At 42.8% G+C, this 16212-nt stretch overlaps 1 protein-coding gene across 1 annotated transcript; it reads left to right on the forward strand.

Annotated features, from left to right (window-relative positions):
* The first annotated feature begins 5207 nt into the window (after positions 1-5207).
* LOC126100796 (uncharacterized) lies at positions 5208-13630 on the forward strand. Its single transcript, XM_049911420.1, has 3 exons — positions 5208-5281; positions 10335-10434; positions 13184-13630. The coding sequence occupies exons 1-3, from the start codon at positions 5270-5272 to the stop codon at positions 13492-13494; spliced, it is 423 nt and encodes a 140-aa protein (XP_049767377.1). The 5' UTR covers positions 5208-5269; the 3' UTR covers positions 13495-13630.
* Positions 13631-16212: the final 2582 nt, after the last annotated feature.

A 16212-nucleotide genomic window follows, 5' to 3' on the forward strand; every position in this document is an offset into this window, starting at 1 on the left:
AAGACTGATTTATCGTGTAACCGAAGTATAACGAGATCCTTTTGGAACTCATGTGGATGACCTCACACTTTTCGTTATTTAGGGTCAACTGCCACTTTACGCAGCATTCAGATCTTTTCTAAATCGTTTTGCACTTTGTTTGATCTTCTGATGACTTTATTAGTCAATAAACGACATCGATATCTGTGGATCACAGTCTTGGGCTTTCCTTTGACCCCTAGACTTGGAAATCAAGAAGAAGAAGACATTCTGATGAAACAATCACCTTACGAAGGGGCGTGAAGTGGAAGAAAGTCTTTCCTGTTTCTATATTTAACCTGTTGCTTACAGTTGTGAGACACAATTCGTCTCCTCTTGCTCATCCTCTATTTCAATAAATGCCAGTTACGCTCACCGCAAGTAAATAGAAGAGAAATATCTTTTCAGTGTGGAAATATTTCGCAAAGTAGTAGTTTTTCCTTCAATCATTGTTGATGTGCAAACATTTAGTGCATAGAAGTAATTAGCACACAATAGAACGGTAAAAGTTTTGGTTAGAAAGGTGGATAGAGTCATTACTGTGGCTTTGCAGAATAGACTACTGCAGTAAGGAAGCACCGAAAATGATGTATCATGTCTGCATGGCAACACTACCAAGTGCGCACTGTTCCACTCCGCTGTGTTTTAGGCAATTCACATTTACTTCGATGACAAATAATGCAAGGATTTACGAAAAGGCAAATTAATCTTCATTGGCGTCACAACAGCCGCTGAACGGTATTGTCTATTCAGCGTCGTTCATTTGTGTAGTCTTTACATTCATTACATGTCAACCATACATTAAAGCAGAATTTTACAGATACACTACTGGCGATTAAGATTGCTACACCAAGAAGAAATGCAGATGATAAACGGGTATTCATTGGACAAATATATTATGCTGGAACTGACATGTCATTACATTTTCACGCAATTTGGGTGCATAGATCCTGAGAAATCAGTACCCAGAACAACCACCTCTGGCCGTAATAACGGCCTTGATACGCTTGGGCATTAAGTCAGACAGAGCTTGGATGGCGTGTACAGGTACAGCTGCCCATGCAGCTTCAACACGGTACCACGATCAAGAGTAATGACTGGCGTATTGTGACGAGCCAGTTGCTCGGCCACCATTGATCAGACGTTTTCAATTGGTGGAGATCTGGAGAATGTGCTGGCCAGGGCAGCAGTCGAACATTTTCTGTATCCATAAAGGCCCGTACAGGACCTGCAACATGCGGTCGTGCATTATCCTGCTGAAATGTAGGGTTTCGCAGGGATCGAATGAAGGGTAGAGCCACGGGTCGTACCACATCTGAAATGTAACGTCCACTGTTCAAAGTGCCGTCAACGCGAACAAGAGGTGACCGAGACGTCACTCGTGTCACGATCCCCACGTTGAGACCCATTATCAGATAAACCTTTTTTTATGCCATTGATATATACATCTGCATATGAATATGTTCAGGTAGAGTTTTCACAAATCCAGCATGTCTACATTACATCGAAAACAAAAGATAATTTGGAAACAAGGATTAAAATATTCTCTGATTACTTGCCTCGAGTTTTCGATCCAGAATTGACGCAGGAAGCAGTCCGAGAATATTTTGTGTACGAGTGTCTCAAAAAACTTGGTTTTCAAACAGGAAAAAAATGAGGAGACAAGATATTTTCTATATAGTTCAGAACCTGGAAGTTTGACATTTAAGCGGTTGTGAATATTGAAATCATTCTTAAAACTGCTTCCGATTTTCAGTTAATTATAATGTTAAGTTTTTCGTTGTGTATCCCAGCCGCAGATCACCCAAGTGTCATTATTACTGAATCAGACTTATTACCAAGTCATCGTCAGAGCCTCTGTTTAAATGAAAGAAAAGCGAATAGTAAAATACTTGGAGAGTAAACCACAAATCAAATGAAATTCAACCCACACCCACATGTACGTCAATACGTTACATAGTAACTCATTGACTGAAGAGTCAGAGCGAAGCACTCACAATGCTACGACACGCATGATCAGATGTTGAGGTTCAAAAAATTGGTTCAAATGGCTCTGAGCACTATGGGATTTAACTTCCGAGGTCATCAGTCCCCTAGAACTTAGAACTACTTAAACCTAACTAACATAAGGACATCACACACATCCATGCCCGAGGCAGGATTCGAACCTGCAGAAGTTGAGGTATACGGAAGATTTGAAGGGGGCGAGCGGAGGGCAATGATACAAGTAAATATCCCAATAAACATAGCTCTCGTAAACCATTATTTTCCCTAAAACAACTTATTACGGCCCAGTCCATAAACATGTTATAACAGAATACTTGAAGATCCAAACTGTAGATATTCACTTGAGTACAAAAAGTGTTCCACATGACCACGTTTCATCTGAAGGTAGATTTCAGCACACCTGCTCATCGATTCCTGTGCACTTTCAAACCTCCCAGGAGTTTTCCGAAGGCACTGACTGCCATCCACAATGCCTTCCTGCAGTTTATTGACTATCTACAGGGCTGAAATTCCCCAAAGCATACAAATATCCCTTCACCAAAAAAATCCAGCGGAGTGAAGACGGGGGACCTGGGAGGACATAGTATTGGCGAGTCACAGTCGATACACTAGCAATCGAAGATTCGTGCTACGTACTGCCGACAGCACATGAAAGTGTGTCGGTCCAGCAACACACATGTATCACACACGCATCTATTCACCATCATGAAATATCATCTAAAGCGTGGTCTTGCAGAGTAACAGTGTTGTAACGTTAGCGTCACTCTACTTGTGTATACGATTTTTCGGGTAAACTATTGGTTTCCTGACCCACTTTTATTGGAACTGTTTCCTCGTTTCATTGCCTCTTTCCGTGTCCACCAGCCCGCATCTCGTGGTCGTACGGTAGCGTTCTCGCTTCCCACGCCCGGGTTCCCGGGTTCGATTCCCGGCGGGGTCAGGGATTTTCTCTGCCTCGTGATGGCTGGGTGTTGTGTGCTGTCCTTAGGTTAGTTAGGTTTAAGTAGTTCTAAGTTCTAGGGGACTTATGACCACAGCAGTTGAGTCCCATAGTGCTCAGAGCCATTTGAACCATTTTTTTTTTCGTGTCCACCATTTGCAATTATGGTACTCAAAGATCTGTACCTATACAATAACTTTTTTACTATAGTAACGATGTTTATTATGGTTCTGAGGCAGACACTCTAGGATGATGATGGCATTGAAACAGAGGATGACACGCGTAACGCCAAAATACTAAACACCTTTTTCCAAAGCTGTTTCACAGAGGAAGACCGCACTGCAGTTCCTTCTCTAAATCTTTGCACGAACGAAAAAATGGCTGACATCGAAATAAGTGTAAAGGAATAGAAAAGCAACTGAAATCACTCAACAGAGGAAAGTCCACTGGACCTGACGGGATAACAATTCGAATCTACACAGAGTACGTGAAAGAACTTGCCCCCTTTCTAAAATCCGTGTACCGCAAGTCTCTAGAGGAACGGAAGGTTCAAAATGATTGGAAAAGAGCACAGGTAGTTCCAGTTTTCAAGAAGGGTCGTCGAGCAGATGCGCAAAACTATAGGCCTTTATCTCTGACATCGATCTGTTGTAGAATTTTAGAACATGTTTTTTGCTCGTGTATCATGTCATTTCTGGAAACCCAGAATCTACTCTGTAGGAATCAACATGGATTCCGGAAACAGCGGTCGTGTGAGACCCAATTCGCTTTATTTGTTCATGAGACCCAGAAAATATTAGATAAAGGCTCCCAGGTAGATGCCATTTTCCTTGACTTCCGGAAGGCGTTCGATACAGTTCCGCACTGTCGCCTGATAAACAAAGTAAGAGCTTACGGAATATCAGACCAGCTGTGTGGCTGGATTGAAGAGCTTTTAGCAAACAGAACACAGCATGTTGTTCTCAATGGAAAGACGTCTACAGACGTTAAAGTAACCTATGGCGTACCACAGGGGAATGTTATGGGACCATTGCTTTTCGCAATATATATATAAATGATCTAGTAGATAGTGTCGGAAGTTCCATGCGGCTTTTAGCGGGTGATGCTGTAGTATACAGAGAAGTTGCAGCATTAGAAAATTGTAGCGAAATGCAGGAAGATCTGCAGCGGATAGGCACTTGGTGCATGGAGTGGCAACTGACCCTCAACATAGACAAATGTAATGTATTGCGAATACATAGAAAGAAGGATCCTTTATTGTATGATTATATGATAGCGGAACAAACACTGGTAGCAGTTACTTCTGTAAAATATCTGGGAGTTTGCGTACGGAACGATTTGAAGTGGAATGATCACATAAAATTAATTGTTGGTAAGGCGGGTGCCAGGTGGAGATTCATTGGGAGAGTCCTTAGAAAATGTAGTCCATCAACAAAGGAGGCGGCTTACAAAACACTCGTTCGGCCTATACTTGAGTATTGCTCATCAGTGTGGGATCCGTACCAGGTCTGGTTGACAGAGGAGATCCAAAGAAGAGCGGCGCGTTTCGTCACAGGGTTATTTGGTAAGCGTGATAGCGTTACGGAGATGTTTACCAAACGCAAGTGGCAGACTCTTCAAGAAAAGCGCTCTGCATCGCGGTGTAGCTTGCTGTCCAGGTTTCGAGAGGGTGCGTTTCTGGATGAGGAATCGAAGATATTGCTGCCCCCTACTTATACCTCTCGAGGAGGTCACGAATGTAAAATTAGAGAGATTCGAGCGCGCACGGAGGCTTTCCGGCAGTCGTACTTCCCGCGAACCATACGCGAGTGGAACAGGAAAGGAAGGTAATGACAGTGGCACGTAAAGTGCCCTCCGCCACACACCGTTGTGTGGCTTGCGGAGTATAAATGTAGATGTAGATGTAAACATTGTTTAGGTTGATAAGATTATATCTTAACTAGTTTTGCACCCTGAAACACTATGTCGCTCTTCTTATCGACTGTCATATTCGTGATACGCGATATCAACAGAGTTAATTTTGGTCACGAAGAAAGAGAACGAAAAAGTCTGTGCGCATCCTACATGGGTTGCTACGAAACTGAGAAGTCGTTCCTTTGGCTCCTCCCATCGGGTAAGTTACCTGGACCAACCCGGGGGTAATTAACGGCCAGTGCAGGCGCTGGTGGGGGGATTGTGGCCGTGCGTCTGCTTCAGCTGCTGCGTATAAAAGGCCTCGCCGCTTGCCGGTCCTCACACGCAGTCGACCGACCGCAGAATCTCACACTGACGTCGCTGTAGTCTGCAGGCACGTCGTTCATCAAAATGCTGAAGCTGGTGAGTAGCAGATTTTCGCGGCTCACACATTTTCTTCTAACAGAAAGATGCCTTTAGCAACTATATTGCTGTAGGAATACTCCGCAAAACACTTGACGGAGGTATCCGCTCGTTATAATGTATCAAAGTACTTAAGTCATCCCTTCTTCTTTACACTAACGTCCGTAGATAGGCTGACTGCGTCTAGACGCACATACATGTTTATTGAGTAGATTCAAAATGGTTCAAATGGCTCTGAGCACTATGGGACTCAACATCTTAGGTCATACGTCCCCTAGAACTTAGAACTACTTAAACCTAACTAACCTAAGGACATCACACACACCCATGCCCGAGGCAGGATTCGAACCTGCGACCGTAGCAGTCCCGCGGTTCCGGACTGCAGCGCCAGAACCACTAGACCACCGCGGCCGGCTATTGAGTAGATCAACTTGTACGTCAAGTATCAGACTACTCTTATGAATGGATTATAAAGTTCCTGCCAAACAAAAGATAGCATTCCATTCTTAACGTATACAAATTTCCAAACGTAAAGATAACTTTGAGTGTACTCAGAGGAGTTGTTATCATTACAGTTCAGAATATGTGTAAACGTCCTAGTAGATAACATTGAAACCACCAAGAGATTGTTTGCGGATGATATTGATGATGTTTGGTTTGTGGGGCGCTCAACTGCGCTGTCACCACCGCCCTTACAAAGCCCCAATTTTCACACCATTTTTTTTTTACACAGTCCAATCTCGCCACTGTCACGAATGATGATGATGAATTAATGAAGACAACACAAACACCCAGTCTCCGGTAGAGAAAAATCCCCGACCCGGCTGGGAATCGAACCCGGGACCCCTTGATCCAGAGGCAGCAACGCTAGCCACTAGAGCACGAGCTACGGACACGCAGATGGTGTTGTTGCATTTAGAGTAATACAGGAAGATCACGAGGATTCGGCCCAGATTTTGGCACTTACTAAATGTAACGCACTGTGCATAAAAAGTGGGAAGAACCATTATTTTGTGATTATACTAGTCAGAACAGTTACTGGAAGCAGTCACGTCCGTTGTTCTTGGAGTATGAGTACAGAGTGGTTGAAAATAGAAGGTAAAATGCTCAGGATGTTAAGTCTACTCACTAAGGAAGTAGCTTGCAAAAATCACATTCCACCAGTATTTGAATATTACTCGTTAGTCTCGAACCCGTACCAGAATCGATTGATAGAAGGAATAAAGAAGATTCAGAACACTGTTTCGTCACAGGTTCGTTTAGAAAGTGCGAAGTCGTTGTGGAGAAGCTCACTCAACTACAGTGGCTGACGACACACGAGAGGCGTTACACATCACGATGAGCAGTACTCTACATCTATATCTACATGGTTACTCTTCAATTCACACTTAAGTGCCTGGCAGAGGGTTCATCGAACCATTTTCATACTACTTCTCTACCATTCAACTCTCGAATGGCGCGTTGGAAAAAGGAACACCTAAATCTTTCCGTTCGAGCTCTAATTTCTCTTATTTTATTATGATGATCATTTCTCCCTACGTAGGTGGAGGGCAACAAAATATTTACGCATTCGGAAGAGAAAGTTGGTGATTGAAATTTCGTAAATAGATCTCACCGCAAAGAAAACCGCCTTTTTTTCAGTGACTGCCATCCCAACTCGCGTATCATATCAGTGACACTCTCACCCCTATTGCGCGATAACACGAAACGGGTTGCCCTTCTTTGCACTTTTTCGATGTCCTCCGTCAATCCTACCCGGTAAGGATCCCATTCCGCGCAGCAATATTCCAGCAGAGGACGGACAAGTGTAATTTAAACTAACAAAGCGCAGTCTTTATTTCGTCTTCCTCACAGTATTATCTATGTGGTCTTTCCAATTTAAGTTGTTCGTAATTGTAATTCGTAGGTATTTAGCCAAATTGACAGCTCTTAGATTTGTGCGATGAATCGTATACCCAAAAATTATCCGATTTCTTTTGCACCCATATGGATCACCTCGCACTTTTCTTTGTTTAGTGCTAATTTGCCACTTTTCGCACCATACAGAATTTTTCTCTACATCATTTTGTAATTGGAATAGATCGTCTGATGATTTTACTAAACGGTAAATTAAAGCGTTATCTGCAAACAATCTAAGGGGGCTGCTCAGATTATCACCTAGATCATTTATGCAAATCAGGAACATCAGAAGGCCTATGACACCACCTTGCGGAACACCGGGTATCACTTCGGTTCTACTCGATAATTTACCGTCTATTACTACATCACAAATGCAGTCACACAACTGAGACGATACTCCATACGCACGCAATTTGATTAATAGTCGCTAGTGAGGAACGGTATCAGAAGCCTTGTGGAAACCTAGGAATATGGAATCTATCTGAGATCCCTTGTCGACAGCACTCATTACTTCATGGGAATAAAGAGCTAGCTGTGTTGCACAAGAACGATATTTTCTGAATAAGTGTTGGTTATATATCAATAAGTCATTTTCTTCAGGGTGATTCATAATGTTCAAATACAGTATAAGCTCCAAAACCCTACTGCAAAGCCGGCCGTGGTGGCCGAGCAGTTCTAGGCGCTACAGTCTGGAACCGCGCGACCGCCACGGTCGCAGGTTCAAATCCTGCCTCGGGCATGGATGTGTGTGCTGTCCTTAGGTTAGTTAGGTTTAAGTTATTCTAAGTTCTAGGGGACTGATGACCTCAGATGTTCCATAGTGCTCAGAGCCATTTTTAGCCAACTGTAAAGTGAGGTCAGTGATATGGGTCTGTAATACAATGGGTTACTCCTGTTTCCTTTCTTGAATATTGGTGTGACCTGTGCTACTTTCTAGTCTTTAGGTACAAACCTTTCGTCAAGGGAGTGGTTGTAAAATTCCGAGACTATACGTTCTCAGAAGAGCCAACTAACATATTGCTTCCTGCTACATATTCAGGGTGGCTAAGCTTTCGTTACTCGAGCTAGCGGAGACGAAAAACTATTCACCGTATGAGTACCCAACTGTATAGGAATGATGTTGAGACTGTCCGCTGTAGAATTACCTTTGGAAGTAGTGTTAGTCTAATGACTAGTGCTTAGGCACCAGTTCCGGTACGACGACGTAGAGTTGAAACACAAGCATCCGTGCGCATTAAAGCTGCTGACAATCAAAATGGGTTGGAACAAGCCGATCAGAGCTTTACTAGTAAAGTTGTTTCATCAAAACAACGGCAATAGCATTGCTGCTCATCCTGAGTATCGACGCATTAACGAAATACGGCGAGGTCCTCTTTCCGTAACGAGACTGAAGTACACTATGTGATCAAAAGTATCCGGACACCCCCAAAAACATACGTTTTCCGTATTAGATGCATTGTGCTAGCACTTACTACCAGGTACTCCATCTCAGCGACATCAGTAGTCATTAGACATCGTGGGAGAGCAAAATGGGGCGCTCCGCGGATCTCACGGACTTCGAACGTGGTCAGTTGATTGGGTGTCACTTGTGTCATACATCTGTACGCAAGATTTCCACACTTCTAAATGTCTCTAGGTCCACTGTTTCCCATGTGATAGTGAAGGGATACGTACAGCACAAAAGCGTACAGGCCGACCTCGTCTGTTGACTGATAGAGACCGCCGACAGTTGAAGAGGGTCGTAATGTGTAATAGGCAGAAATCTATCCAGACCATCACACAGGAATTTCAAACTGCATCAGGATCCACTGCAAGTACTAAAACAGTTAGGCAGGAGGTGAGAAAACTTGGATTTCATGGTCGAGCAGCTGCTCATAAGCCACTCATCAAGTAGGTAAATACCAAACGTCGCCTCGCTTGGTGTAAGGAGCGTAAACATTGGCCTATTGAACAATGGAAAAACGTTGTGTGTAGTGACGAATCACGGTAGACTACACAATGTGGCGATCCGATGGCAGGGTGTGGATATGACGAACGCCTGGTGAACGTCATGTACAGGGTGTGTTGTTTTTGTGGTTTTTAGGCGGTTTTCCACATCCCGCTAGGTGAATACTGGGCTGGTCCCCACGTTTGATACACGACTCGCAGACATTTGAAAATCTTTGAACTATTACATGGCTTACACTAGACGCAGACAGCTGGGGTACACTTATTCCATCCCAGGGGATTCGGGGTGGCGAGAGCAAGGTTATCCTCAGCAACTAACACTGCCAAATCAATAGTAAAACGGCTGATCCCGCGTTGAAAGCCGGACAAAGGAGCCAAGAAACAAATAAAGAATTCATAACTGTTCCACCATCTTCTAAGGACTGTGAAAATCTTATTCCATCCTACAGTGTCGAAAGTGTTCTCTAAATCAACAGCTTTCTTCAGACTCCATTTCATTATAACACGGAATGTGAGAACTGCTGCTCTCGTTCCTGTTCCTTTGCCGACTACCTCTTATACGTTGCTCTTTGTCTTCGGTGAATACGTCTCCTGGATCTAGCATCTTATTCACCATTTGTTTCTCGAGAAGCGTCGTATATTGCTTTGGAATTTTCCGTATCAGTATGGAACGGCCTGTATTCAGAATATTCACTGTGATACATGACACCTGCCAAACGGGATAAAAGAAACCCTGCCTTTTCTAAGAGCCCTCTCCGTCGGATTCGACGTCTGCGTTAACTAAATTTATGAAATAATGATCAGTGGGCCCAGAGGCGTTAATTCTTTCGTTTACTTACTGTTCACAACCAGCCATAAATGTTTCATACTCGTAAAGGTTCCCTACTCCTGCAGGCCTTAAAATGGCCTTTTCCATCGTCTTGATGTAGGGAATTGCTACAACGTAGGACAGGTCTGAAATTTATATATTATTTTGCTACACGAGATCTTCTCTGTGACCACACGGAGAAGAGTTTGTCTGCGCTTTGTGGCTGATTATGATAATAAATCTTTTCTCATATCCACACTAGTGACAAAGTTCATGCCGGATGCTGGCGACTGCTAATTTTCTTCTGATAACTCACTTGCTTCTGTATCCATCTGTTACAGTAGTTTCATGTTGCATAATCCATGAAGCAGCAGGTGACCCTGGCAGTTTATGTTACAGGTGCTAGTGATTTTTGCTGTATTGGGCGCCGCCATAGCCGCCTCTTTCGATGACAGCAGCGTCCAGAGGTCAAAGAAAGCGGTCGACCCTCTGGTCACAGGTAAGAACTTCCTCAAAATCGACTTACGTGTGTGCTATTTCTTCAGAAGCGCTATTTTCCGGCCTCAAACATTTTCGTGCCGTAAGATCTTGCTGTTTTATTTTAAACCTCGTCATTGCTACAATGTAACATTTTGACTCAGCGGTGTTTGCATATTTCACCATTATTAGCATATGAAGTCGCAGTACCTAAACATAGATTATCTACTTAACTCTAATTTTCAGTTTATTTTCTGATATGTGTGTCACCAGTCTTCTGACAAGTTTGCCGCAGAACGCCATGATTTCATCCACTGCTCCAATACTACGTATAATAAGGCGAAAATCCCCATTAATGTAAGAGTAGAAAATAAATGCCCAGTCTTTGGAAACGGTAACATCCGTCAAATATGTGGGTGTGATTATTGGAAATGATCTCAAATGGAATGATCAGATTACACAAGCAACGGGCAAGGCGAACTCTAGATTGCGGTTTACTGGTAGAATCCTGAAGCGATGCAGTCCTTCAACAAAGGAAATTGCTTACAATACGTTAGTATTGTTCGTCTGTATGGGGCCCTTACCAAAAAAATGGTTCAAATGGCTCTGAGCACTACGGGACTCAACATCTCAGGTCATAAGTCCCCTAGAACTTAGAACAACTGAAACCTAACTAATCTAAGGACATCACACACACCCATGACCGAGGCAGGATTCGAACCATCGACCGTAGCAGTCCCGCGGTTCCGGACTGCAGCGCCAGAACCGCTAGACCACCGCGGCCGGCTGGGGCCCTTACCAGTTGGATCTGATTCAAGAGATTGAGAAGGTCCAAATAAAAGCGGCAAGATTCTTAACTAGTACATTTAGCCATGTAAAATATCATAGAAAGTTTGAAGTGGTACACGCTTGCAGATGGACGACGAGCAAAACGGAAGGGGCTGCTCACTAAATTCCGAAATCCGATCTTCGCCGAGTATGTAGAGCATATATTATTACCACCAACTTTCAAATGGTGCAATGATCACCATTCAAAGATAAGAGAAATAAGACAGTGGTTTTTCCCTCGTGGGATCCATTAGTGAAACACAGGGGGGGGGGGGGGGGAGGAATATGACTTCGGCGCGAATTGTGCCCTCCGCCACACACCGCTTGGTGGCTAGCGGAGTATATATGCAGATATGTAAAATCCCTCCATCTCAGAGCGGCACAAACACTCAGTGTTCTCAATTACTGTTCGCCTCCATTGCTGAATGGTCAGTGCGTCTAACAGCCATGCAGTGGCCCCGGTTTCGATTTCCAGCCGGATTGAAGATTTTCTCCGCTCAGGGACTGGGTGTTCTGTTGCCCTCATCATCATTTCATCATCACAGATAAGCAAGTCGCCCAGTGTGGCGTCAGATGAAGAGACTTGCAACTCGGCGTCTGAATTTCCCCAGATGGGGACTCCTAGCCATCAGTTCCGTACCATCATTTCATTTCATTTCTCAATCATTAGATCTCTATACTTATATCTGTGTATCCCCCAAAATTTTGCCCTCTTTTAATACCACGGGAGGTAGCCCCTGAGGCCGTCGGATATTGTTGGCGTCATTCCTTACCGATTCTGTAAAGAGTCTCCTCATTTCGTATCGTATCAGTCCATCACATTCAGTATCCTTTTCTCCAGAGCCGGTTTAAGGTATAAACGGCACAAGACGCCTCTTTGGACATCTATTACGCCCTACTGCTAAATTTTGTACGTAGGATGTATCATAACTAGTAGCGTAAACTGACATGCGTGGATGTACACTTGTCCCTGAGCAAGACAAGATTCTTGCTGTAAAGATGTATCAGTGATTCAGATTATATTTCTAACCTGAATAGTCTTTTCCCTTCATACGTCGAAACCTATTCATTTCCTCAACACAGACTAGACATACCACAATTGTTAGAACCGTAATAAATTGTCTGTTTGTTTACGGCTTTAGATAACGTTGAATAGCATTATTTCTCAAACACAACTGCCATAAAACGATCTAGATGCCAACTAACGCAAAACAAAAGGACTGGACATAACTAGATATTTAAGTGAAAGAGGAAAACTGTCACTGGCTTCTCGCTAATAGAATACTTTATAATATCAATATCCAGGGAGAAACGCAAAACCTTTATTCTTATTTAATGTAAATATGTAGGAAGATGAACTGACTTCATTAGCATTTCATGAGCCTCCTGTAATTGACTGAGAGTAATAAAATCATTTTTCCTCATGTTTAGCAGCGAGTCGAAAATTGAAACCCTTTGTAGACCGACTATATTTCAAAATGGGCTGACTGAGGAAATGCATATGTAGTAGAACATAATGTCTTAGCAGAGGAATGGAATATTTTATACTGTTTTTAGTGTTAATACATAATGGATGACGAAGTGAGAGATTATAAAAGTAAAATACTGTTAAACATCGAAACAGGTGAATTTTTTGGCTTAACGATTCAAATAGGTTTATGTTACACAGTTCAGCACATAGCTTTCACTTATATTTTCTTCAGAGACGGAATAAATTTAAATTTCGAACTTGAGAATTTCTGAAGATCAGATTTATATTTTTGTTATTTAAGTGAAAGACTTGTAAAGAAAGAATATTTACACCAGTTGTAGAGCAACATAGGAGTTTTTTGGTACATTGCTGACAGATCATACGGAGTAAAACACATATCTCATTAAGTAGTATGCTTATCCATTCACTTCATTCGTATTTACTCTGGTAGTAACGATTCCTTCTATTTCAGCGGCGGCCTACAACCCGTACTACGCTGCCATTGCGGACCGCTACGCCACCCCTGGCCTGGGCTACACAGGGGCCTACCCCTACTCGGCAGCCTACAACACCCTGGCTGACAGCTACCCCTACCGTGCGGTATCTTACCCTTACACAGCTAAAACGTATCCCTACACTGCTGGAACTTACCCCTACACAGCTGGGACATACCCCTACACAGCTGGGACATACCCCTACACTGCAGGGCTAAGAGGTCACCCGTACGCTGCCGGAGTTTACCCATATACTGCTGCAGCTGGAGTTCTCCCCTATGCTGGATAAGCAAGCCTTTTTGAACAACGTTGTGCATATTCAATCAATGCTCTGTACAACTATTACCAATATCCTTTAATGTAGCATTTCCTTTAGTGTAGCATTTCATACTTGAGTAGTCAAATAAAAATAACTGTGGAGAAATTTTTTATGATATCTTCTTCATATCCCCATATCCCACTATACTCCTGATCCACACCACAAACATTGTTTCTTCTGTCTGTTTTTGCACTGTGTATTCCACACATATATTGATGCCTTTATCTGAAAATTCGGCTACACTGGAAAATGTGGTACTACAGAGGAAAAATTTTTCAGTCACTGTAATAATGTATAAAACAGAACTGTATTGGAACTAAAAAAACTGCAGATAACAGTATCAAAAAAGAAGCAATCTAATAAAAATAATGAGGAGATGTACAAGAGTGTCCAACATTCGAAATGGCTTAGTATAGGTTAAAGAAAACAATAAAATACTGCAGGCAGGAAAATTAAAAATAGCTCTGACTATAGACATCAGAGACTGATACAGGAAAAGGTTTTCGAGAATTACAGAAGAAAGCAGACTGGGGTAAACATCCAGTCGACACCGAGGTCATTAAAGAAGGAGCACAAGCACGGATTGTGCCAAGGATGTGGCAGGAAAACGGCCGTGCCCTTTCGAAGGAACCATCCCGGCATTTGCCTGCTGCGATGTAGGGAAATCACAGGAAAAATAAATTTGCCTGGCCGGGCGTGGGTCTGAACCACCGTCTTTCCGAATGCGAGTCCTGTGTGCTAACAACTGCGCCACCTCATCGTCTGTAACAGTTAAGAGGCTGATAAAAATAAGTACATACAGAGAAATACCTATGCAAAAAGTATGACGAATCAAATGTAATATATACTAAGCAAAAACATGACAACTTTGCAGAGGTGGTGGAAAGATATTGGAACTGCTTGAATGTAAGTTGTGAAACCATTTTTGCTGGTCAATAAAGAAATGAAAATGAACAATAAATCAAATAAAAAATGACCCATTGTATTTTTCGTGTTCAGAGTACATTCTGATCAAGTAATAAAAGCTATTGTGCTATCACAATAATAACAAATCGTACAATTTCTATACCTATTACACACATATAAGACGAGGGCACAATTATTGGTGCATACGTCGAACAAAGGATTTGTATGTTCCTCATTGTGGAAAATTAATGTATAACAACCGAAAGTAAGCATGAACTGTGTGACCTGGGCTGACATTAACTGCGAAACAAGTTAACTCATAGACGGAATACTTCTATGACTTAGTCACGTTTTTCACATGTCTGTTTTGGGGTGAGATAAGTGTTACGCTATCTGCCGAACCTGCTATTCACAAGTCATAAATTGGTATGCTGATAAATTTTAAGTTTCGTCTAGTGACTCATATGTTTTTGCATTACAAGGGAATTAAGCTTTTTTAGTTTAATGTGAGAAATGCTGAAAAACGTAACTCTCTCTAAGGACACTGAACGTACTAGGCATAACTGTACAGCAGTTGAAGAAATCTCGATCCTTATAGTCCCTCTAGTAGTGAGGGATATGATGACGTAGTATAGTTTATAGTTTTCTAAATTATGCTCAATAAGTAATCTCCATGACTACATTGTTTATTTTTTCATAAAGATCTGTAGAGTAAGACCTCGAAGTACTTGTTGGTTATTATTTGGAACAGAGTGGAAGCTCTAATCCAGGTGATTCTGCGACGAAATGGAATGCGATGTTCTCGACGTCCTCAGTAGGGTGGAGAATTTTTGCCCCCCGGCCGCTCACCGCTCCCCGCCACCCCCAGTCCCCTTCACTATTCTCCAGACCGTAGTATGTCAGGCGCCCTTTACGCCCTGGAAGCATTACCAGGTCAGCGCAAATCGTGAAGTGTATTATTATTATTTTTGTTGTGGGTTGGCAAGAGAGCCAACCCGGTATATTAGAGGAAGCCGAAAGGCACGCGTTTTAGCTCACGCAGGCTGGCGTGAGGTCTGGAACAGGACAAGGAAATTAGACTGTAGAAAAAACTGACGTAGCTGGTGGAATACTTAACTTTAATCCATAAATGGTGAACATCGCTCTTGAGGGTACATTATTCATAATCTCAATAGTAACTGGTAATGGCGCCTTGCTAGGTCGTAGCAAATGACGTAGCTGAAGGCTATGCTAACTATGGTCTCGGCAAATGAGAGCGTAATTTGTCAGTGAACCATCGCTAGCAAAGTCGGTTGTACCACTGGGGCGAGTGCTAGGAAGTCTCTCTAGACCTGCCGTGTGGCGGCGCTCGGTCTGCAATCACTGATAGTGGCGACACGCGGGTCCGACGTATACTAACGGACCGCGGCCGATTTAAAGGCTACCACCTAGCAAGTGTGGTGTCTGGCGGTGACACCACAATTTTTTTTAAGGATCTCCTCTTTGGGATCAGTGATACTGTCAGCCGAACTAGAAGATTCATTAGCAAGATTATTCTCAGTGAACTTTCTTTCTCACAGAAGGGCACTGGAAAAGATTATTATTATAATAAGGACTACATAAGGATTCGTGAAAGGTCCCAGAATTAGTACAGCTTATCAAAAGTAATAATGGCCATACTGTACTAGAAAGTCAGCTGAACTGTGAGTAGCAATGAAATCTTAAGTATTGATTGCATTGTGTAGGGTGTTTCAGGACGAAGCAAAAAAAAGTATAGTAGACATGGGCGCTAAAATACGTACT

Source organism: Schistocerca cancellata, chromosome 9 (assembly GCF_023864275.1).
Source record: "Schistocerca cancellata isolate TAMUIC-IGC-003103 chromosome 9, iqSchCanc2.1, whole genome shotgun sequence".
Taxonomy (NCBI): Eukaryota; Metazoa; Arthropoda; class Insecta; order Orthoptera; family Acrididae; genus Schistocerca; species Schistocerca cancellata.

Bases quoted from the DNA above. Each gene is read 5' to 3' on its own strand.
- LOC126100796 (XM_049911420.1), top strand. The intron at 10,435-13,183 runs GTAAGAACTTCC...CTTCTATTTCAG, and splicing joins GGTCGACCCTCTGGTCACAG to CGGCGGCCTACAACCCGTAC.